General features: G+C 40.3%; 1 protein-coding gene across 3 annotated transcripts in view; it reads right to left on the bottom strand.

Moving 5' to 3' along the window:
• Positions 1–1,123: 1,123 nt before the first annotated feature.
• The window catches only part of tax1bp1b (Tax1 (human T-cell leukemia virus type I) binding protein 1b), a 123,723-nt gene continuing 101,175 nt past the window's right edge, over positions 1,124–23,671 (bottom strand). For 2 of the 3 annotated variants that reach the window (XM_068002502.1, XM_068002493.1), the window contains exons 14-18: positions 18,518–18,613; positions 17,739–17,928; positions 17,426–17,577; positions 2,267–2,358; positions 1,124–2,156 (exon numbers count right to left, since the gene is read on the bottom strand). In XM_068002502.1, coding sequence (XP_067858603.1) covers positions 1,955–2,156; positions 2,267–2,358; positions 17,426–17,577; positions 17,739–17,928; positions 18,518–18,613 — 732 coding nt within the window. In that variant the 3' untranslated portion in view covers positions 1,124–1,954. The remainder of the gene's footprint in view (positions 2,157–2,266; positions 2,359–17,425; positions 17,578–17,738; positions 17,929–18,517; positions 18,614–23,671) is intronic. The other variant, XM_068002511.1, reaches the window with a different exon arrangement.

Genomic DNA, 23,671 nt, shown 5'->3' with positions numbered 1-23,671 from the left:
CGACTGCTTCAGGCGGATCTTGATGTGTTGGGGGATTGGGCTCATGACTGGCAAATGATGTTTAATTTGGAGAAGTGCAGTGTTATGCATGTGGGCAGGACAAATGTTCAACATACATACACCCTTCAGGTAAAAGCATTAGAGCAGATGGAGAAAGAGATCTGGGCATTCTAATGTATAGATTTCTAAAGGTTCATGAGCAATGTCATGAAGCGATAACTAGAGCAAATAGGGTGTTGGGGTGCATTTATAGGACAATTGACGATAAGGCAAAACATACTATTTGTCCTTGTACAAGACCTTCGTCAGGCCTCATTTGGAATACTGTGTCCAGATTTGATCTCCTCACATGGTGGGTGATAGAGAGGCTTTGGAAAGGGTGCAGAGGAGGGCCACTAGACTAATTCCCAGCTTAAAGCATCTTGGTTATCAAGATAGGCTAAAAGAGCTGGGACTCGACACTAGAGAAGCGTAGACATAGGGGTGATCTGATTGAGGATTATAAGATGATGAAAGGAACAGACTGTGTTCCAGTTGACAGTTTGTTCCAATTAAATATGTTGAGGAGGACCTGGGGTCACAATTTTAAGTTGTACAAGATCAGATCTGGATTGGATGCCAGGAGGTGGTTCTTTTCCCAGAGAATAGTGGACCTCTGGAACAGGCTGCCTGCTCTTGCGGTGGACACCGATTTGCTGAAATCCTTCAAGCGAGAGGTGGACCTGTTTCTGGCTGGAGTGAAGATGACCTCGTACAAAAGGTAAGTAATGTCAGGGTAGAACCATCAGGGTCAGAGTGATCTCCTGGACTAGTTTCGATCGCCAGAGGGGTCGGAGAGGAATTTCCCAGATTCCTCCCCCACCCCCCCCCCCCCCCCAAGATTGGCCTGGGTTTTTAATCTAGTTTTTCACCTCTCCCAGGAGATCACATGGTATGGGAGGGGGAATGTATACATTGTGATACACAAGGTATCACGATTGTGTGGGACAGGCTGGATGGACCAGAGAGTCTTTTCCTGTCCGTTAATGTTTGTATGTTAATAAGTGGATAAAACAAATTACCTCCATTTTCTATTCAAATAATTTTAGTTCCAATGAATTAAAGGATTACTGTGCAACAAGCATTAAAATTTTCTCAACAGCTGGACCTGTCTTTATTGTGAACAGAAAATCCACTGCAACATAAAGCTGGACACATCACTACCAGTGACAAACAAAACTTAAATATAGTAAAGTTTTCTGATCTAACATAATAGCAAAATTATTGAGAAAATATGTACCAGTAGGCATTTACAGAGAAGGGAAATTACATATCAGGTTCACATTGAAGGACATTTTTAACATCTTAGTGGAAATGTAATGTTTTACAGGATATATATTCAGGTACAATTGTCCATAAATACACTCTTAATTTCTTATATTTTAATGAAGTTGGAATGAGGTCAAAACTTCAAACTCAGGATTTCAGACATGCTTAAACTGATTGAATTGTTAAGACAGATTCAAATGAACTACTAACTATCTGTAAATAGTCACAGGTTTTGAAGGCTGAAATGCTATACAGTTTAGGTTCTTTAATAGATTATATGCAGGAAATGTGCTTTTGATTGATGTCCCAAAAAGGTAAACTGCAATGAATTTTAGAATTACCATACATGGCATAAAGATGCATAGCAAGTAGTGTTCAAATAAGATACACTTTGTTGTTTTCTACTGCAATTATGCACATCAGTAGCATTGCACTGATTATTCATGCTTTTACATAATATTTTTATATGCTGCATTGTATACATGAGATTAAAGATTTTTTAAAAGAATATAGCAAACTACTTCCTTAGCCCAGTATTAAAGGTGCCTTTAAGTGATAGCGATACAGTGTACTAGCTAAATTATTAACATTCATCAATGTAACCAACCTTAGTTATGGATCAAGGAAATTACATAGGCTTTGTAATTTAATCAAAGCTCTGAACATTTTCAGGAAAATGTGTCAAGACATGTCTTTCAAATACATGTTGGTCACAATCTGGGGCGAATTGCTCATTGCACATGGGACACACCTTCCAGTGACTTTCAACGTGCTCTTCAAATTTGCTCTGATCATAGTTGGGTGGAAACACCACATCACAAAGTGGACACTTCTTGTGAAGATCAAGGCTATAAATTAAAAGCAAAGCACGTTAATGAATAACTGACTCATGATTTTTTTAAGGAAGGAAAAAGTTACATGGGAAATAAATTTCAGAGAATCCAAGAAATAAACTTGCCTTGAATTAAAGCAGAAGTGAGCACCTCGCTCTTGTAGCAGGAAACTTGGAGGATCAGAAACACCTGTTGGTGAAACATTGTCATCTTCATCCTGTCAAAAGTAAGAAGACTTTAGATCACTTAAACTAGGAAATGACGGAGAATAATTGCAGTATAGTTGACTTGTAAGAGCTCAAACAGCATGAGAATCACACTCAGCAAAACTATAAAAAATTGGTCAGTCCAAGACATTTCCCCTACATTGCAGCAATGCACTCCAGTTCTAATGTAGGAGTAGTGCCTAAAATCTCATTTGTGTAACTGTCTAAAGTGCTAGTATGTAGGAACTTTCATTCCTTATGCCCTATCTTGGTCTGCACCAGTGTCAATAACAAATTATCAGCTTCTCTTTGACACCATTCTAGTATTTATGTAAATCCATGTTCTAGAACTGAAATAGTGTAGCACTGTGGATTCCTAAGCATACTTAATCATGATTTGCTAATGAATTTAACAGAATGTGAAATGAAATATGTATTAAAAAATCACATCTAAGGATTTTTTGATAATATTTCCAAAGGGATTAGAAAAATATCACTTTTAATGTAGGTTTTTAACCAAAGTGTATTCTCAAGTTTTTTTTTAAAAAGACACCTAGATGAAAGGTGAATAACATGCTAAATTGAAATCATTTTCCCTAGAGAATAACACCTCACACCGATTGTGTTGGAAAGCCCTTTGATCCCTGTCTGTTTTTGAACAAGAGATAAAAGGACAGAAATTGGATACAGGCTTTTTGAAAAAGGTAGGCTGCAAGGGCAGTCAGGTTTGTTAAGGGGAAAGCTTACCGAGCTTTTGCTGATACCAAAGAGGTTACAAATACTAGAGGATAATTAGAAGACATCTTGTTCAAATAGGACGACCTGCTTATGTGGGCTAGCATGGGATGTTTTTTACTTTGCATTATTACACACAAAAATATTAGGTGTGCAGACATGTACTGTTCTTTTCCAAAATAAAAAAGTGAATTTTACATGCAAATATCACTGAGGGCTAATTTCATAATTTTTACACAACATATACTTGAGTTTCAGGCCCATTTTTGAATGCAAAAAAATTGTGCAAGTTACATGCAAAAAATTACAGTGCTCATTGTCAGGAATTACCAACACTAGATATAAAGCAACGTTATTGTTAAAATTTCATCACCTTCATCAGAATTAAAATTTATTAAGGCCTGGACTGTGCACTAACAAACTCAAGAGCCAAGTGCAATTGCACACAACTATTTCCAAGATTGAAAAATCATTTTCAGCAGCTATGTCCATTGTATTCAGTCCTAAACGTTTGAACTGTAAATTCATATTTAATCAACTTCTCAGATTATACACTTTCGCATAACACGTGTTAAATATTAAAGTAAATTATCACCCTGAAACCACAGATTAAAAAGAGAAATTGGCAAGCCTCAAAGTAGCAGATAGGTGGAACACATTCCATTCAATAACTATTAATGTTATGTCAACTAAAGGGGAAGAAAAATCCATGGGGAATACTTTGTATTTTAGAAAATGCAATTTTTTCCTATTCTTTTTTAAAAACAGAATTTTTCTTTTCACATGGAAACCCGTGAGATTGCCATGCAAGTCTATTTTTCAGTTTACTTAATTCTGAAATAAATTGAACCTGTGGCCTTCTGCCAGTGACTGACCAGCACACCAGCAACATCCCTTTATAACCTAGGCACCATGCAAACATAGTAGCCTATTAGGCTATAATGGTACAACCATAGCCCAAACAACGATTCTGCAAACAAGTACAGATGTGCACCCTAATGCTACCATCATTCGCTAGAGTCGGTCGCCAACAAACTTGCTGTTGTACTGCAGCAAGTACACGGAACCTGGCCTATCATATCCTATGAACACAACAATATAGTGTGTGACAATATTTAGTTACCAGAGAAAAACTGCAATATAAAGTTTATTGATATTAAGTTTGGTAAGAATCTGCTAAGTGTTTCCAAGTTATTGAAGGGACAAATATGGAATGTCTAACACATGCATTTCTACCATACCTATTTCTTATGGGATGAGAACAAACCAGTGTTATGTAAAGATCCAAAGTTTTTTGGGGCTGGGCAGAGATTCATTATTAAAGTTACTTTATTTCCAATCACCCAAAATCGTTTAAGTTTTTGGACCACACAATATTCCCCAATCCAGTAATACTCATAATATATCCTGGTGCCCATTTGCAGTACACCTGTTTTGCACCTGTGGCCCATGGCAGACTTGCTGCCCCAAATACCTCTTCCAGTGAAGAAGTGCCTGGCTTCTACTTGGCAAATGCCCACAGTGTCAAGATTGACATCAGTAAGTCATGACACGGGGGTATCACAGGTCTAAACCATTTCCTCATTCCTCAATGCAACATGATGGAGTACAGAGCAAGACAGTGGTTGGATCTGTGGCCTGTGACAAAATGCTAGTAACAATGCCCTAGTTAAACTTCTAGTACTTCAGATTCAGCCAATACTTCCTCATGATGGCAGAGATATTAATCAGGAACTCATCTTATGAAGAATCATAGGTGTGAACTGGTGTTCTAAAACTCCAAGGCACAACACATTAAAGTGCCAACCCCAAAGTGAGTTTATTACTGAGATTACACAGTACAAAACTTCTTATATGCATAATTACATAGAATTTGCAGCACAGAAACAGGCCATTTTATGCCGGTGTTTATGCTCCACACGAGCCCCCTCCCACTCTATTTACTAAATCACACCCTATTGACATATCCTTCTATTCCTTTCTCCCTCATACTTATTTAGCTCCCCCTTAAATGCATCTATGCTATTTGCCTCAATCACTCTATGTTGTAGCAAATTCCACATTCTCACCACTCTCTAAGTAAAGTTCCCCCTGACGTCCTTATTGGATATTATATTTATGGTTCCTAGTTTTGGTAGATTGGTAGTATAACTGGGACAAGTAGAGCAGAGTATGATCATTTTTATTTCAAAAGCAATCCACTGGGTAACAAGGGAGGACATGGGTTCTATATTATAAGTTGTTGAAATGAGAAGCTGCTTCAACACTTGGAATATTGGAGTATCCCAATTTTCAAAAGTAACTTAGGGTTGAAAGAGTGGTACATCTATGATGGTTGCTTAAAATTTGGTGGATCATGAAGGTGGAAATTACTGTTGCCTGTTAGAGACACAAAGTCCAGTGTAGAACACAATTCAGCTTACAACACTTTACCACCTTCCAGCCTTAACACTGAGTTTAACAGCTTTAGACCTTAACGACTGCTCCAATTTTCTCTCAGACAGCAGGTGCAGGAAGGCTACACCAGAGCCACTGGGAGTGGAGAAAGTGTGGACTGGTACATGGGTTGGGGATCCCCTATCGGTAAACGGCCGGCGGGGTGTTCTGCACCGTTGGGGTTTACCTATCTTTCTTCTGCCAAATTCCTGAGCCATGGAAGCCATCTCTTTGCTTGATTTTCCATGTTTCCCTCCTCCTCTGCTATTCTGCTAATACCATTTACACCACTTCTGGACCCATCTTTTGTTTTTATATTTGTCTCCTTATTACCTCCTTTTGCCTTGCACTATCACCACCTTTGTCACTTAATCACTCCTGCCCTCCACCCTCCACAGACCTCTCCCTATTGTTCTTTTCCTGCTGCCCCCCTCCATTTTTCCCTGGCTCTGCGCTTGCTTAAAAGCTGTTCATTTAACATCTTCCAGTTCTGATGAAAGGATATCGACCTGAAAAGGTAACTCTGTTTCTCTCTCCACAGATGCTGCTTGATCTGCTGAGGGCATCCAGAATTTTGTGTTTTTATTTCAGTTTACAGCACATTGGTCCCAGAATCTATTTTAAGAATAGAAAGAATTTTCCCTATGCATTCATTAGCTTTCAAAGAATATGGAATGTGTGAGTAATCTTATTAGCTAATTCATCGTCGAGAGTACTTTTCTCAGTCACATCACCTCACATCAATATGTAATAGACTGTCAGTCTGCAAGATGCTTGTAATTGAGTGTGGAGAAGGGAATCCATCCAACATACGATCTAGTGAGCTCAACAGTTCAGCTAACCATTAATATCAACAAAAATGATATCCTTACTCCCTTGGTTTGAGTAGATTTTCAATTTTGATTTTATATTCTAATTGAGCAAATATCATCAAGGGATATTCAGGATGCTCAATATTTTAGGCGTGTATTACAGATCTGTCAATCTTATGGTGTAGAAAATACCAGTGTGATCTAGCCCTGATGAGGTGTTTATCTGTTATCTTCACACAATTCACGAGAGACTTAACTTCACTTCCTGAACAGTTCGCTTCCAAGCTTCCAGCAATTTAGTAAACCATTACCCTTGAACTGTCAAGTTGATTTAAGCCTGTCCGAACGTGATTGTCAGTAACTGTCAGTTGGAGAAGTGAAAATACGTCATTGTTAAAATATAGCTAAATTAAACTGGATTCTAGATTCTCAGTCTTTATGCATATCCTAAACAGCTAATAATCTTCAAAATATTTATTTAAAATGAAATAAGACACTAACAGCATGAATCAGAAAATAAGAGGTAAACAAAATAGATGACTTCCTATCAATCTCAAACATCCACATTTTAAAATTAAAATAATACTTTTGTTTGGGTTAATATATTAGATAACATAAAAGGTGTCCGCCTTGGTTCAGTGGTTGCACTCTTACCTGAGTCAGAAGGTTGTGGGTTCAAGTCCCACGCCAGAAACCTGAGCAAATAATTTAGGCTGACAACTCAGTGCAGCATTAAGGGAGTGCTGCAGTATCAGAGGTGCTGTCTTTCGGATGAGTTGTTAAACCGAGGCCCTGTCTACCCTCTCAGGTGGATGTAAATATCCCATGGCACTATTTGAAATAGAGCAGGGAGTTCTCCCGGTGTCTATGCCAATATTTATCCCTGAACCAATATCACTAAATCAGATTATCTGGTCATTATCTCATTGCTGTTAGTGGGGCCAAGCTGTGTGCAAAATTGGCTGCCACGTTTCCTACGTTACAACAGTGACTATACTTCAAAAGTATTTCATTGACTATAAAGCATTCTGAGATGTCCTGAGGTCATGAAAGGCGCTACATAAATTCAAGTTATTTTTTTCTTAGAAACTATTTTACTCGAGGTTGGGTTTAAGACATCCAGTTACAGTAGTGTACTTTACCATGTACTTAGCCATGTTACACATGATTTGGGAGGTCCAAAAGTAGAAAAGTACTTAATTCCCTACCACAAAAATTAAGCACAAAAATTTTAAAACTATGTTTCTGCTGTACAGCAGTCATGTAAGCTTCTGTGAAAACACCACATAAACTAAGCAGTGGCATTTAGCAAGCATTATGGAGAATAAAGGGTAGAACTAGAGAGAAAGAAAAAAAGGCAGGAAAGGGGATTATTTCTTCCTTTCACAAGTGATTTTATTGGGGGGAGCGGGCAGGGAAGAAGAAACTGTTTAGCCAGTTTTTACCTCCTCTGACAACTCAGGATGACATGGAGAACCCTTCCTGTGGAGAACTGAGGAGAAACCGGCATTCTACTATTCTCTGGTGCAGTGAACAGCAGACAAATGCACTGCGCCACTAAGCCACCATAAAGCACATGTTCAGCATATGTTTCAAAATCAGCAGTGTACAACTACATATTCTGATTAGAATGCCTTTATACAATTCAGACTTACAAATCCTTAATCACCATAAACTCATTCTTACCGCTGGAGAAATTAAAGAGAACAGGTTTAAGAAAAAAAAATTCAATGAATAAAGTGACAGCAAAAAGCTTGATCGGCTATTTAATAAGACTCAGTGAATGCCTCAATGATCCACAAAAAAAAAGACGACTATGAAGTATGCAGAATATAGATGGAGCCAGAAGCCATATTAGAACAGTTGAATAGGAAAAAACATTGCAAATGGAAAAAACACTAGAAAACAGGAAAGCTGTCAACTGTAATTCTGCAAAGTCTGTCAATCATGATCTCCACAAGAAAAAAAACTGTTCAGTCTTGCACCACACTTGCCAACGGTCAGTTCTGAGTGATCTGTATATTTCAGTAATGCCAGCCAAGCGTGTCACACATGTCACAGTGCAGTCAGACATATCAGCTAAATTGCCCAGTTGGGCTGCTCCTCTCATCAGTTCTGTCAGCAGTGCGCTCATTTTACGAGCACTAACAGCACATAAATAGCTGCAGCAGGCACTGATGAGGATCACAATGCTGATGGACAGTGAGGTCGGCCTCACAGCTTCTATCAACAGTCAGTGAGATGCTGCATCACTGAAGGACGTGTCCAAATCTGCTTGCAATTTGAAAAAGCATCATCTGCTGAGAAACTCACGTCTATGGATCACACGCACCACTCAGCAAACAAGTATTAAACACAGCAAAAAATACAACACAACAAGCTCTGTACCTAAACATTAAGGATGCATTTACACTACAACTTCAGTGTTGCTGTGAAATAATTTAGTTATAGTATAAATACAGAGTCAGGGTTTGACCTGCACACTTTTTAAACATTAATTTAAATCTTTATATACAGCGCTGAATCTGCCATCCAGACTGTCTATACCTACACATTTACATTTTAGCTGTTGGGAGTGGAAGTCTGTGCATGTTTGTAACCATTCATGCACAGATCTCTCTCCTAGGCAGGAAAACTGGAGTTCCAGCCTAGCAGTATAAATGGAGTACTGTCTGGATGGAACCCATACTGAGACCTGCAGTTGCAGTATAAATGACTAAAGGCTTAATTTCTTCACACTCCTGAATTCCCCACAAACACAATAATAGTGGCTAAAAGTTTTTTTTCCAGAACATGCTTATTTTTCCTTTGGATGCTTGAGAGGAAAATGTTATTTAATCAAATGCAAACAGCTAGATGCACAGAACAAAAAGATACATGTAATCCCTATAAAGTAAATAAACATTCTGTGCACTGTAAACTGCTATAACTTTATTGGGACAAGAGGGGACAGACAAAGGAAAAGTGAAATTTGTTACAATCTTTTCTATAAAGGGTCAGGAGTCCATTTCTGGCATTTCCCCATGCAATAAACAGCAAAGATCATATTTCTTTCTATCAGTCAGAGAAGACGAAAAAAATGCTCCACTAAATGCTTTCAACATTTCCCACTAATTCTTAGTCACCTGCCTTTTCTCATAAGCCAAAGCATGAGTTACCCAATATTTGCAAAAGTACAATGGGGAAAGTTTAGTGTCATATCTGCAAAAGTCAGAAATGCCTGCCATTTGTCCTCAAATAAGTCACAGTTATTGAAAAACAAAATAACACTGAAAAGCTGTGAAATGAAACAACTAGCAAAAATATTGGAATAGAAATTTAACAAAAATATTTAATGTCTCATATTTACTATGTAATTGAACAAACAAAATAATTATCTTCCTTTAGTGATAACTCTCAGCACTAATTATTTAGCCCAAAAGCAGCATAGTTGACTGAAGATGCTTTGCTCTGTACACGTTGATCTAAATCAGCTTCCAATTTAATCACACTCCTTTCATGCAGTTCAATCACCAGCACATTCCATTAGAGTGGCATTATGACACAGCAACCAACATTAAATTGTGAAAAATAATAATGGGACTTTGTGGTAAATGGGTAAAACACTCACTGTATATTTTTAGACGTGCACTTAAATTACATTTATACTGTGGTAAAGAATTGCCAACTATCACCTGAACGCGTCATCAACCAGATCAAATATCATCTTCTCACTGCAAATAAAATCAAATGCTATGTAACCACCTATACTTTTTTGATCAAACAACTGTACATGCAAGTTTCTTTGCACTTATAAACCTGGCCTCTTATAAATAATAACTTGCATTTATATAGCGCTTTTAATGTAGAAATGCTCCAAGGCATTTTACAGAAGGGTAATCAGACAAAAAATTGACACTGAGCCAAAGGAGGAGTGACTACAAGTTTGGTCAAAGAGTTAGGCTCTAAGGAGGTTCTTAAAGGATGAGAGAAAGGGGCAGAAGTTTAGGGAGGGAATTCCAGAACTTAGAGCCTAGATAGCTGAATGCACGGCTGACAATTGTGGGGCGCAGAGAGTGGGAATGCACAAGAGGCCAGGGTTGGAGGGTCGCAGAGTTCTCATGGAGATGGAGGAGGTTACAGAAATAATGAGGGGCGAGGTCATGGAGGGATTTGAACACCAGGATGAGGATTTTAAATGAGGTGTTGGTGGACCAGGAGCCACTGTAGGTCGGCGAGCACAAGGTGACGGGTGAACAGGACTTGGTACATGTTAGGATATGGGCAGCAGAGTTTTGGATGAGTTCAAGTTTATGGAGGGTTGAGGATGGGAGGCAGGCCGGGAAAGCATTGGAATAGTTGAGCTGGAGGTAACAAAAGTATGGATGAAGGTTTCAGCAGCAGATGGGCTGAAGAAGGGTCAGAGATAGGTGATGTTATGGAGGTGTAAGTAGGTGGTCTTTATTACGGAGAGGATGTGGAGTCAGCAGCTCAGCTCAGGGTCAAATAGAAAGTTGTGAACAATCTGGGTCAGCCTGAGACAGTGGCTGGGGAGGGGGATGGAATCGGTGGCGAGGGAACGGAGTTTGTGGTGGGGGCCGAAGACAGTGCCTTCGATCTTCCCAACGTTTAATTGGCAGAAATTGTGGCCCATCTGGGATTGGATATTGGACAAGCAGTCTGACAACACAGACCAGTGGAATGGTTGAGAGAGGTGGTGGAAAGGTAGAGCTGAGTGTCGTCAGCATACACGTGGAACCTGACGTCATATCTTCCGATAACGTCGCTGAGGGCAGCATGTAGATGAGCAGGAGAAAAAGAGGGCCAAGGATAGAGGTAATGATGCAAGGGTGAGAAGAGAAAACATTCCATAAGATTCCCCGGCTACAATTGGATAGGTAATATTGGAACCAGGCAAAGGCAGTCCCAATCAGCTGGACAACGGAGGAGGGGGGTTATGGGAGGATGGCATGGTCAATCATGTCAATGGCTGCAGAAGGGTTGAAAAGGACGAGAAGAATTAGTGCACCATGGGCACAGTCTCAGAGGATGTAATTTGTGACTTCGGTTAGGGCCGTTTCAGTACTTTGTTTTGGGGTGGAAACCTCATTGGACAGGTTCAAACAGGGAGTTGCATGAAAGATGGGCATGGATTTGTCAGTTATAATTTTATAAAATTGCTGTATCTTCAATGTTAGATTCTCACTCATTTCTTAATATATTCCAAATGTGAAATCTTTACTTGATCACAATGATGCTTGCAGATCAGGAATCTCAGTTTCACCATTCATGTATCAACTGAATATCATTAATCTAGTTTGTAAAAGAAAGACTTGCATTTATATAGTGTGTTTCACGACCTCAGGATATCTCAAAGCACTTTACAGCAAATTAAGTACTTTTTTTTTTAGTGTAGTCACCGTTGTAAGGTAGGAAACGTGGCAGCCAATTTGCACACAGCAAGTCCCACAAACAGTAATGTGATAATGACCAGATAATTTTTTTTTAAATGTGATATTCGTTCAGAGATAAATATTGGCCAGGACACCGGGGTGAACTTATTTGATCATCTTCAAAATAGTGTCATGGGATCTTTTACGTCCCGAGAGGGAAGACGGGGCCTCGGTTTAACGTCTCATCCGAAAGTGCAGCATCTCCGACAGTACAGCACTCCCTCAGTAGTACACTGGAGTGTCAGTCTAGATGTTATGCTTAAAGCTCTGGGGTGGGACTTGAACCCACAACCTTCTGACTCAGAGGCAGCAATGCTATCACTGAGCCACGGCTGACACCTACATTGCAGTGTACAGAAAAATTGATGGAATCATGGAATGAGATTCCCAAAACATTGATAAAAAATCTCAATCACATAATGAAAATGAAATTTGACTTATTCAGCCATCATAAATTATTTAAAGAAATAAATAATTAAAAGTATACTTGTTTTATATTTCTTGCTGCATTGCAAATTCTAAACAAAACCATACTGAAATTGAAACAATGCTGTCTTCAGGGGAATGGGACTAATTGAATAACTTTCAAAGAGCCGGCACAGGAATGATGGGCCGAGTGGCGGCCTCCTGAGCTGTATGATTCTATGAAAAACATGCAGAATATTTCCTGCAATATACAGAACTGCTCACAATATAATCATCATAGACTTTGCTACTTTTTTTAATATGCAACATGTTTTTGCTTTCTCTTGAGCACAAATGTCTAATACTAAATTTTGCTAAAACCCACCAATATACTCCATACTGGTCATTAATGTTCATCCTTGCAACATTCATCCTTGACAGTGGAGTTTAATTCCATTGGCTCTCTAAGGCAGTCAGCAGCCAATATGCAATCAAAACTAACAAATCATAATAAAAATAATTATCCATGGGAAGGTGCTTTGAAACATGGAACATCACTTTCTAGGAAGGGGTATGCATCACATGTGAACAATGTACATTCTGATCAATACAGTTTATCTATAAAATGACAATGTGAAAATGTGACTTCATATTACAACAATCAAAACATTCCCCCTCCCCAAGTGCAATGTCCAGTATCAACTAATGAATTATTTAGTTCTATAGATAATGGGATTGCCATTTCAGGCTGGCCTGGAAGCCAATTTTGAGCTACACAACCCTGGAAAAAGCACATTACTACATGGCACTGTTGCATAACCATCCTACATTTTCACTTCTGCAAATATATAAAAGTTGATATAAAATAAACTGGGAATGGGAAGATGAAAAACTCAATAGTAAATCAATTAATACAGAAACTATCACGTAAGTGTAGAGCTTGAATAATTTAAAACTGCAATCTTAAACTGATTTGTCGTTTAGTAATAATTACACTACAAATGAGTCATGGAATGAGAAATTTATATTATCCATGCCAAATTAGCAAAATGTACTATTTTCAGAGTTGCGATTGTGGAAATTAGTTACAGTAGAAATCAGACCCTGTCCTTGTAACTAAATTACATAAAAGGGGAAATTGGTGAAGAATAAACATATTTAATGTTTTGTATGGAATATAAATCATAAATATCAGACAAAATTAAAATATTTTTGCTGGATTAAAATTACAATTTCAATTTGGCAGAAATGTAGTTTTAAGATCAGTAGAATCAAGTTTAAAGATGTCTGACTAATTCCAATTATTCTGCTTGTATGTCTGGTTATATGAAGAATCTACTGAATCCAACACAAATTAAATAATTAGAACCATTGCGTACCTAAAATTCAATCTGATTGAATTATATTAGAATTGCCCTCTTAAGCAAAGAAAACAATATAATTTCTCATTCATTAAGCAGTAAGTTGTTTCATGTTCTCTATAGACCATGCAATTCTGTAAAATCCATGAAGTACATTCCATTATCTTCACTGGTGACCCACAGACAATCTGCTTATTGGAACACATTAGAGTCCCTCTGTCTCATTACAAAAGCTGAGCTATGTCAGCAAATGAGCACAAGACACAAACGTTCTTCCTCATGGGTTTGCAGAAGGGCAAAGAGGATCAAAGACACTCGGATCAGAGTGAATACAGTGCTAATTAAACTGCGGCAGATGACTAAAAGAAGAGCTTGTCATGTGCAATACGTGCACTAGGGATAGTCATATTAGAAATGCAGAACGAGCTCCAAGGTAGGTAACATCACCAAGTGCGTATTTCTATTCTTTCAATATGCTGTGAAAGTTGTGACAGTTTCTCTAATTATACGCAGTAATAGACAGAAGAGGCCAAAAGTCAGGAAGGTGAAAATCATTCTCCTTTCCTAAGATGCTGAGCCCTACTTTTGAAATCATGCCTGTCTGAACACTGTTCAGCTTCAACAAAGGTTAATAGCAATTAAATGCAGCAAACTAGACTAAATGAGAAACAGGTCGTGATACCAGTGTACTCATTGTGAATAGAATAACAGGATACCAAACAACAGAGCTCTGCAAAGAGTTAGAAATGTGTCTCGGGCACTAAAATAAATGCCCATTGGAAAATAAAATCTCATCCCCCAAAGAAAATGATCAATACAAATTCTAGTTGTCAGTATGAGAACCAAATTGAAGTCAAATTAATAGAACTGATGACAATTATTGAATTCGATACCAGTAACAGGAGATGTTAACTTCCCATTTACATACACTAATATTTCTCCTCAGCTCATCTGCTGCTGAAACCCTCATCCATGTCTTTGTTACCTCTAGACTTGATTATTCCAATGCTCTCCCACCATGCACCCTCCGTAATCTTGAGTTCTTCCAAAACTCTGCTGCCCGTATCCTAACTCGCACTAAGTCCCATTCACCCATCACCCCTGTGCTTGCTGACCTTTGGTTCCCGGTGCGGCAATGCCTTGAAGTTAAAATTCTCATCATCGTTTTCAAATTCCTCCATGGTCTCGCCCCTCCTTATCTCTGTAACCTCCTCCAGCCCTACAACCCTACGAGATCTCCAGATGAAATTTAACGCTGAGAAGTTCCTTGGTAGGAAACAAGAGAGGCAATATAAACTAAACTGAATTTTAAAGGGTTGCAGAAACTTAGGGGTGTATGTACATAAATCTTTGAAGGTGGTAGGACAAGTTGAGAAGGCTATTCAACAAGCATATGGAATCCTGGGCTTTATTAATAGAGGTATAGAGTACAAAAGCAAGGAAGTTATGCTCAAACTTTAGAAAACACTGGTTAGGCCTCAGCTGGAGTACTGTGTTCAATTATGGGCACCACACTTTAGAAGGAAGTCAAGGGGCCCGATTTTAGCACCCGCTACCGGGTGCGTTCTCGCCGGGGGGCACCCCGAAAATCCCGAAATCCAGGTGTGGGACCGGATCGCGCCTCGATCCCGCCCACTTCCGGGTTCCCCGATGACACGCCGGCGTGCGCGCGCAGCCCCCGCTGGTGGGAATCCCGCAGGCAATTAAAGCCAGCGGGATGCCACTTGAGTGTATTTACTTTGCTTGTTCAGGTCATTAACTGACCTGATTAAGGGACAGTGTGTGATTTTGGATAAACATGGGACTGTTTCACACACTGGGGGAAACACTCCCAGTTGAAATGGACGTGTTGCAGCCGTCAGCCTGTGGCAGCTGCAAACGTCCATTTGACAGGTTGGTGGGGGGGATACCCTCAGCCATTGCAGGAGGCCGCTCTGTCACTTGGGACAAAGTTTGGCCTCCACCACCCTCCTCCTGATGGACGAAGTCACCAACCTGCACACTTACCCCGGGGTCCGGAGACATGTACCTACCTTGCGGACCCCCTCAGATGCACGAGAGGGTGAGTATGGGATAGAGCCATGAGGTTGTATGAGGATTGGGTTGCGTGGTAGTGGCGGGGTGAGTACTCGCGAGGTGAGTAGGTGCAGGTAAGATGAGGATGAGGTTTGAGTGGGTATGAGGGGTCACGTGACAGAGTAGTGTTGGCAGTGCCGAAGGAGATGTGGGGTGGGGGCAGTGTTGTGGCAGACGGAGTGTAGGGGAAAGACTACGTGTTCTCACTGTGGCTGACCTACTGAGGTCATTGGAGCGCCTCCTGCACTGTATGCAGGTGGGCGATATGTTGGTGGCGCTGGTGACCTCCTCTGCCACCTCGAGCCAGGCCTTCCTGGTGGCAGAGGCAGGCCGCTTCCTCCCGCACGCCGGGAGGAAGATCTCTGTCCTCCCCCTCCTCCTCACCCCATCTCATGATACCTGGGGTGAGGCATCATTAAACTGGGAGCAGACTTCCCCATGGGCTGCTCCATGCTGTAATTTTCGCTGTTTGTGGCAGCATCTGTCAGTGGAGGACTGCCCCTTTAAATAGAGCTCCTCCAGCTGACAGATCTTACTGCGCATGCGCAGCCCGCCCGACGCGCAGATCAGCAGCGGGGAACCCGGAGGAGCAGGTAAGAGGATCCAATTAGTGTGTTGCCTGCTACGATCGCGCGGGCAACCCACTAATTTCACCGGGCGCGCTGGCCTACCCACCGAGAACCCGCACCCCTGGTAAAATTGGGCCCAAGGCCTTAGAAAAGGTGCATAAGAGATTCACTAGAACGGAACCAGGGATGAGGGCCTTCAGTTATGTGGAGAGACTGGAGAAGCTGGGTTTGTTCTCCTTAGAGCAGAGAAGGTTAAGAAGAGATTTGATAGAGGTGTTCAAAATCATGAACGGTTTTGATAGAGTAAATAAGGAGAAACTGTTTCGCGTGGCAGAAGGATCGGTAACCAGAGGTCACAGATTTAAGGTGATCGGTAAAAGAACCAGAGTCGACATGAGGAAATATTTTTTATGCAGCGAGTTGTAATGATCTGGAATGCACTGCCTGAAAGGGTGGTTGAAGCAGATTCAATAATAACTTTCAAAAGGGAATTGGATAAATACTTGAAGGGAAAACATATACAAAGCTATGGAGAAAGAAAGTGGGACAAATTGGATAGCTCTTTCGAAGAGCCGGCGCAGGCACAATGTTGCTGAATGGCCTCCTTCCATGCTGTATCATACGATGAAACTAAGAGTTAATACAACGTGGGTTCTCCTTTGTAATTCCAATGAGAATTTCTCAATATTCTCTAGGAATAGCTGGCTGACCCTTCACACAGCACAGATACTGGCCCAGAAACAGGTCACATGCTCTCCTTGAGAGAATGACATATATGCATTAGGGACAAAGTGTCTTAAATTATTGTCGAATGTGAATTGTGAATATTCCAGTGGATCTACCAGACAGAGGTGAAAGATCTTTTGGCTGGAGTGTAAATGACCTCTGCTGAGTTAGTTATCATTTTGTCATTTTTATCACTCAAAGTCTAAATAAGAACGAACACACAATTGTGTATTGTATTCGTCAATGCAACTTAAAATGATGTTGAGCAGGCACTAGAAGAATTTGCTGTGGTCAGTCCTCAGATGTGTGATGCATGAATGGTGCTAAAAGCATTACACTATTGCATTTATTCATATTCTTGGACGTGTGAAGGCCATCAAATAAAACTTATTCTTACAGTCATCATGAGCCAACTTTGTTGCTGAACCACAGATGGCCAGAAATTAATGATACACCAAAGCATTTTTTTTGCAGCAAACTGATCTTAATTTTGCTTAAAATAAAATGAAAATCAATTAGAACTTGCATTGATAAGCTCATCAGGGTCCTCGAGTCCATCTGGCCTACTGAAGTTGCGAGAAGGTTGGCTGCAGACCACGGTACTGTCCAATCCCCATGAGGGAATGCCTATAGGCACTCTACGGATCTCATCAGGATAAAGTGCTCCATCTGCCCCATCTGAACTCAAACATCATAAGAGAGTTAATTTGTTGACAACGACCATAACAAATGTTATTTTAGTAGGAGAAAGTACCAAACATAGTATATGAAAAGTTTCATATTAATCTATCAACATAAAATAACATGATGAGAGGCCGCCCCAGAAAATTAGCACCAACCTCTTCCAGGATTTGCATAAGGATTTCCAAACTGTAGTCCAGGATGTTTCACAGGTACAGGAGGAGGCTCCAAAGAATATGGGTTTGGGTATTGTAGTATCTGCTGTGCATCTTGGAGCTTTGAACTTTGTGAATTTTGCTCTTCAGGAACCATTTCACCATCATGCCTACTTCTCTCTTTTGAAAATTCCTAAAAAGAGGGGGAAAAGCAGTCAGTTAGGAAATAGTTTATACATCCAGAGCCAAAATACATAGTAGTTTGTAACCTGAACCTAAACATTTCTAGATCACACAGCCAAACCACATCAGAAAAAGCACTTCAAAATTAGGTAATCGACTTATTTCCGCTTTAAATTTATTACAAAGTCAAAAGCCAATATTCCAGCTGTACAGTGCCAAGAAAAACTTTCAATTTTACAAAATACATTCATAACTTACACCATTACATATAATGTGGTCTTTACTACATACTGTAAAAATCATATAAGATTCTTGGGTAGCCTAGATGATTCGGAACACTAATACACCAACATCTTGTGCTATGGGAAGTAGTCTTGTTCTTTCCTAGGTTTTCTAAACAATTATTTTGGGTGGTGGTGGTGGAGGGGGGGGGGGGGGGGGGCGGAGAAGAGGAAGGAGAGAAAGAGAGAGCGAGAGCGAGAAAGAAAACTCAAAGCACTACTCAATTTGAAAAATACCTAATAAGATTTTATATAGTTTAAATTATCCCTCATATCTCAGATATGATATCATATCAACAAACTACTTGAGCCACTTGCCCTATTCAGCTCTTCCAGTATTTCCTTTTCTTTGGCAATGATTGCCAGTTTTGCTTTAAGTTCCTTTACTTCCTGCTCCTTCTCTGAAAGCAGAACCTGCAAAACAAGAATGATTTAGTCCGTGCTTCAGTGCCACTTCAAGATGGGAAGGGTGTTCAGTGAATGTTTATGCTTGTACTTTAAGTACTGAACACAACGTTTAAAAGGCAGCTTGGCTCAGTGTTAGCACTCTCATTTCAGTCAGAAAGTTGTGGGTTTAAGTCTTCCATTCGGACTTGGCTCTGTTCCCTTGCCACCATCCCAAACTCAACCCAAACAGTTTATAATCTTAACATTCTGTTGGACCCTGAGTTGAACTTCAAACCCCACATCCTGTCCATCAAGACCACAATATTGTCCACCTCTGCCTCTACATCAGTCCCTCCACTGCTGACTCAACTACTCTTAAAGCTTTCCTTGATGGTCTCACATCCTCCATAAACTTCTACTCACTTAAAACTCTGCTGCACATAACCTGTTCCACACAAAGTCCTGTTCAGCTATCTACACAACTTCCCCTTCCTTCAATATATCAATTTAAAATTCCTTGTCTTCATCTATAAATCCCTTCATCTGACCCATTCCATTTCTGTGATCTCCTCCAGTCTTGTATCCCATCCTGAATGCTCCGTTCCTCTGACTCGGGCCTTCTGTGCAACCTCCTGCCTCCATTTGCTGCACCATCAGTGGCAAAGCTTAATATTTGTCATGGCACCTGAGTCTCCATCTCCAATTCCATAATCTTTTAACAAAGCTCATAGCACTGTAAAGCAGACACCTCAGTCCTACTCTTTGGAACCCACTCCACCGTCAAAAACTTTCTCAAGATCTATCTTTGGGCAAACTTCCGGTCATCTCTCAATTTCTCTTTTCTTAGCTTGGCATGTGTTTTACTACACATATATAAAACATTTCTTTACAACAAAAGGTACTATATGAAGGCAAGTTGCTGTTGTTAAGCAGCACATAATCTAGGCTGACACTTCAGGATAATACTGATGGAGCTCTGCTTTGTGGGAAGTCATAGAGTCATAGAGTTATACAGCACGGATAGAGGCCCTTCGGCCCATCGTGTCCGCGCCGGCCATCAGCCCTGTCTACTCTAATCCCATATTCCAGCATTTGGTCCGTAGCCTTGTATGCTATGGCATTTCAAGTGCTCATCCAAATGCTTCTTGAATGTTGTGAGGGTTCTTGCCTCCACAACCCTTTCAGACAGTGAGTTCCAGACTCCAACCACCCTCTGGGTGAAAAAGTTCTTTCTCAAATCCCCTCTAAACCTCCCGCCTTTTACCTTGAATCTATGTCCCCTTGTTATAGAACCCTCAACGAAGGGAAAAAGCTCCTTAGTATCCATCCTATCTGTGCCCCTCATAATTTTGTACACCTCAATCATGTCCCCCCTCAGCCTCCTCTGCTCCAAGGAAAACAAACCCAATCTTCCCAGTCTCTCTTCATAGCTGAAGCACTCCAGCCCTGGTAACATCCTGGTGAATCTCCTCTGCACCCTCTCCAAAGCGATCACATCCTTCCTGTAGTGTGGCGACCAGAACTGCACACAGTACTCCAGCTGTGGCCTAACCAGTGTTTTATACAGCTCCATCATAACCTCCTTGCTCTTATATTCTATGCCGCGGCTAATAAAGGCAAGTATCCCATATGCCTTCTTTACCACCTTATCTACCTGTTCCGCCGCCTTCAGGGATCTGTGAACTTGCACACCAAGATCCCTCTGACCCTCTGTCTTGCCTAGGGTCCTCCCATTCATTGTGTATTCCCTTGCCTTGTTAGTCCCTCCAAAGTGCATCACCTCGCACTTTTCCGGGTTAAATTCCATTTGCCACTGTTCCGCCCATCTGACCAACCCATCTATATCGTCCTGCAGACTGAGGCTATCCTCCTCGCTATTTACCACCCTACCAATCTTTGTATCATCAGCGAACTTACTGATCATACCTTTTACATTCATATCCAAGTCATTAATGTAGACCACAAACAGCAAGGGACCCAGCACCGATCCCTGTGGTACCCCACTGGCTGATTTTAGGATGAAAAATTAAACCATGGTCTTGTCTGGCTGTTCAAGTGGATGTTAAAGATCCCATGACACTATTTGAAGAGCAGAGTTCTCCCCATGTCCTGAACAATATTCATACCTCAACCAACAAACACCAAAATGGATTAGATGATCATTTATCTAATTGTGGGACTATGCTGTGCGCAAATTGGCTTTTGCCTTTGCTTACACAATAACTGTAACTGCACTTCAAAAAATAGCTCATTAGCAGTGAAGCACTTTGGGATGTCCCAAGAATGTGAAATGTGATATATTAATATTAATGGATGTTCTCTCTTAAAATTCACAATTTCCTCCCCACAGATTTTGCTGAAGAAAGACATAAACCTAAATTTCCAAACTGCCCCCTAACTGATCCTTTGGCAAATCAAGGGTGGAACATTGCTTGGGAATGCACTCCATCACATCCCTGCCTACTCCTGAGTCTCTCCTCATTTCCTGCTCCTGGTGGAAGAATACAGTCATCCACATGTGTCAGGATGTATTACAATTAAATGCATCAGCAAATAAGGTCAAAGCAGTGAGAAAAGTTAAAGTTAAAAGCTCTTCATATGAATGAATGGAGCATTCGTAACAAGATAGACAAATTAAGTTGCACAAATAGAGATAAATGTAATGGCTATTCAATCAAACCCAGAGACAAGGTTGCAAGGTGACCAAAGTTGGGAAGTAAATATTCCAGGGCACTTGACGTTTTGAAAAGACAGGCAGAATGGAAAAGGAGGGGGGTGTAGCCCTGATAATAGAGGATGAAATAAGGACAGTGGTGAGAAAGGACCTTGGCTCGGAAGATCAGGAAGTAGAATCAGTATGGGTGGAAAGAAGAAATAACATGGGGCAGAAAACACTATTGGAGTAATTTATAGGCCCCCTAGTAGTAGCTATACTGTTGGACAAGAAATAATAGGAGCTTGTAACAAAGGTAATGTCATAATCTGGGGGACTTAAATCTTCATATAGATGGGACAAATCAAGTTGGCAAAAGGTATTCTGGAGGATGAGTTCATGGAATGCATTTGAGATGGTTTCCTAGAGCAATACGTCATGGAAGCAACCAGGGAACAGGCTATTTTAGATCTTGTATTGTGCAATGAGACAGGGTTAATTAGTCATCTCACAGTAAAGGATCCCCTGGGGAAGAGAGAACATAATGATAGAATTTCACATTGAGTTTGAGAGTGACGTACTTACGTCAGAAACTACAACCGTAAACTTAAATAAAGCCAATATAGGTATGAGGGGCGAGTTGGCTAAAATAGGTTGGGAAATTAAGTTAAAGGGTTTGACAGTAGATAAACAATGGCAAACATTTAAAGAAATATTTAAATATTCTCAATGAATATACATTCCATTGAGAAATAAGAACTCCACAGGAAAAGTGGCTAACTGAAGAAGTTAAGGATAGTATTAGATTAAAAGAAGAGGCCTATAATGTTGCCAACAAGAGTAGTAAACCTGAAGATTGGGAAAGTTTTAGAAACCAGCAAAGGATGACCAAAAAATTGATAAGGGAGAAAATAGAATATGAAAGTAAACCAGCAAGTAATATAAAAAAATTATATTTGATGAGGATTGTAAGAGCTTCTACAAGTATGTTAGAAGGAAGAGATTAGCAAAAGTAAACGTTGGTCCCTTAGAGGTTGAGACAGGAGAAATTATAATGGGGAAATCAGGAAATGGCAAAGAAGTTAAACAAATATTTTGTATCTGTCTTCACAGGAGAAGGCACACAAAAAAACTCCAAATAGTGGGGAACCATGGGAATGAGGAACTTAAAGTAATTAATGTCAGTAGAGAAAAAGTACTGGAGAAACTAATGGGACTAAAAGCCGATAAATCCCCTGTATCTAATCGCCTACATCCTAGGGTTCTAAAAGAGGTGGCTGCAGAGATAGTGGATGCATTGGTTATGATCTTCCAAAATTCTCTAGATTCTAGAACGGTCCCAACAGATTGGAAGGCAGCAAATGTAACCCTGCCATCCAAGAAAGGAGAGCGAAAACAGGGCACTGCAGGCCAGTTCGCCTGACATCAGTCGGCGGGAAAATGCTGGATTCTATTATTAAGTAAGTGGTAACAGGGCACTTAGAAACTCATAATATGATTAGGCAGAGTCAACATGGTTTTATAAAAGGGAAATTGTGTTTGACAAATTTATTAGAGTTTTTTAACTAGCAGAGTAGATAACGGGGGACCAGTGGATGTAATATATTTGGATTTTCAAAAGGCATTTGATAAGGTGCCACATAAAAGGTTGTTACACAAAGTAATAAGCTCCTGGGGTTGGGGGTAAAATATTAGCATGGATTGAGGATTGGTTAACGGACAGAAAACAGAGAGTAGGGATAAAGGGGTCATTTTCAGGTTGGCAGGCAGTAACTAGTGGGGTGCGCAAGAATCAGTGCTTGGGCCTCAGTTAATTACAATCTATTAGATGAAGGGACCGAATGCAGTGTATCCAAGTTTGCTGATGATACAAAGCTAGTTAGGAAAGTAAGCTGTGAGGACACAAAGAATCTGCAAAGGGATATAGACAGGTTAAATGAGTGGGCAAGAAGATGGAGTATGATGTGGGGAAATATGAGGTTATTCACTTTGGTAGGAAGAATAGAAAAACAGAATATTTTTTAAATGGTGAGAAATTATTAAATATTGGTGTTCAGAGAGATTTGGGTGTTCTTGTACACGAAACACAAAAAGGTAACATGAAAGCAAATGGTATGCTGGGCCTTTATTACAAGGGGGGTGGAGTACAAGAGTAAGGAAGTCTCACTACAATTGTACAGGGGTTTGGTAAGACCTCACCTGGAGTACTGTGTCTTATCTAAGCAAGGATATATTTGCCTTAGAGGCAGTGCAGCGAAGGTTCACTAGATTGATTCCTGGGATGAGAGGGTTGTCCTATGGGGAGAAGTTGAGTAGGATGGGCCTATACTCTCTGGAGTTTAGAAGAATGAGAGGTGATCTCATTGAAACATATAAGATTCTGAGGGGGCTTGACAGGATAGATGCTGAGAGGTTGTTTCCCCTAGCTGGAG

The sequence above is a fragment of the Heptranchias perlo genome, chromosome 2 (genome assembly GCF_035084215.1).
Source record: "Heptranchias perlo isolate sHepPer1 chromosome 2, sHepPer1.hap1, whole genome shotgun sequence".
Taxonomy (NCBI): Eukaryota; Metazoa; Chordata; class Chondrichthyes; order Hexanchiformes; family Hexanchidae; genus Heptranchias; species Heptranchias perlo.
The sequence above is the reverse complement of the archived record's forward strand: the minus strand, read 5'-3'. Positions and strand labels throughout refer to the sequence as shown.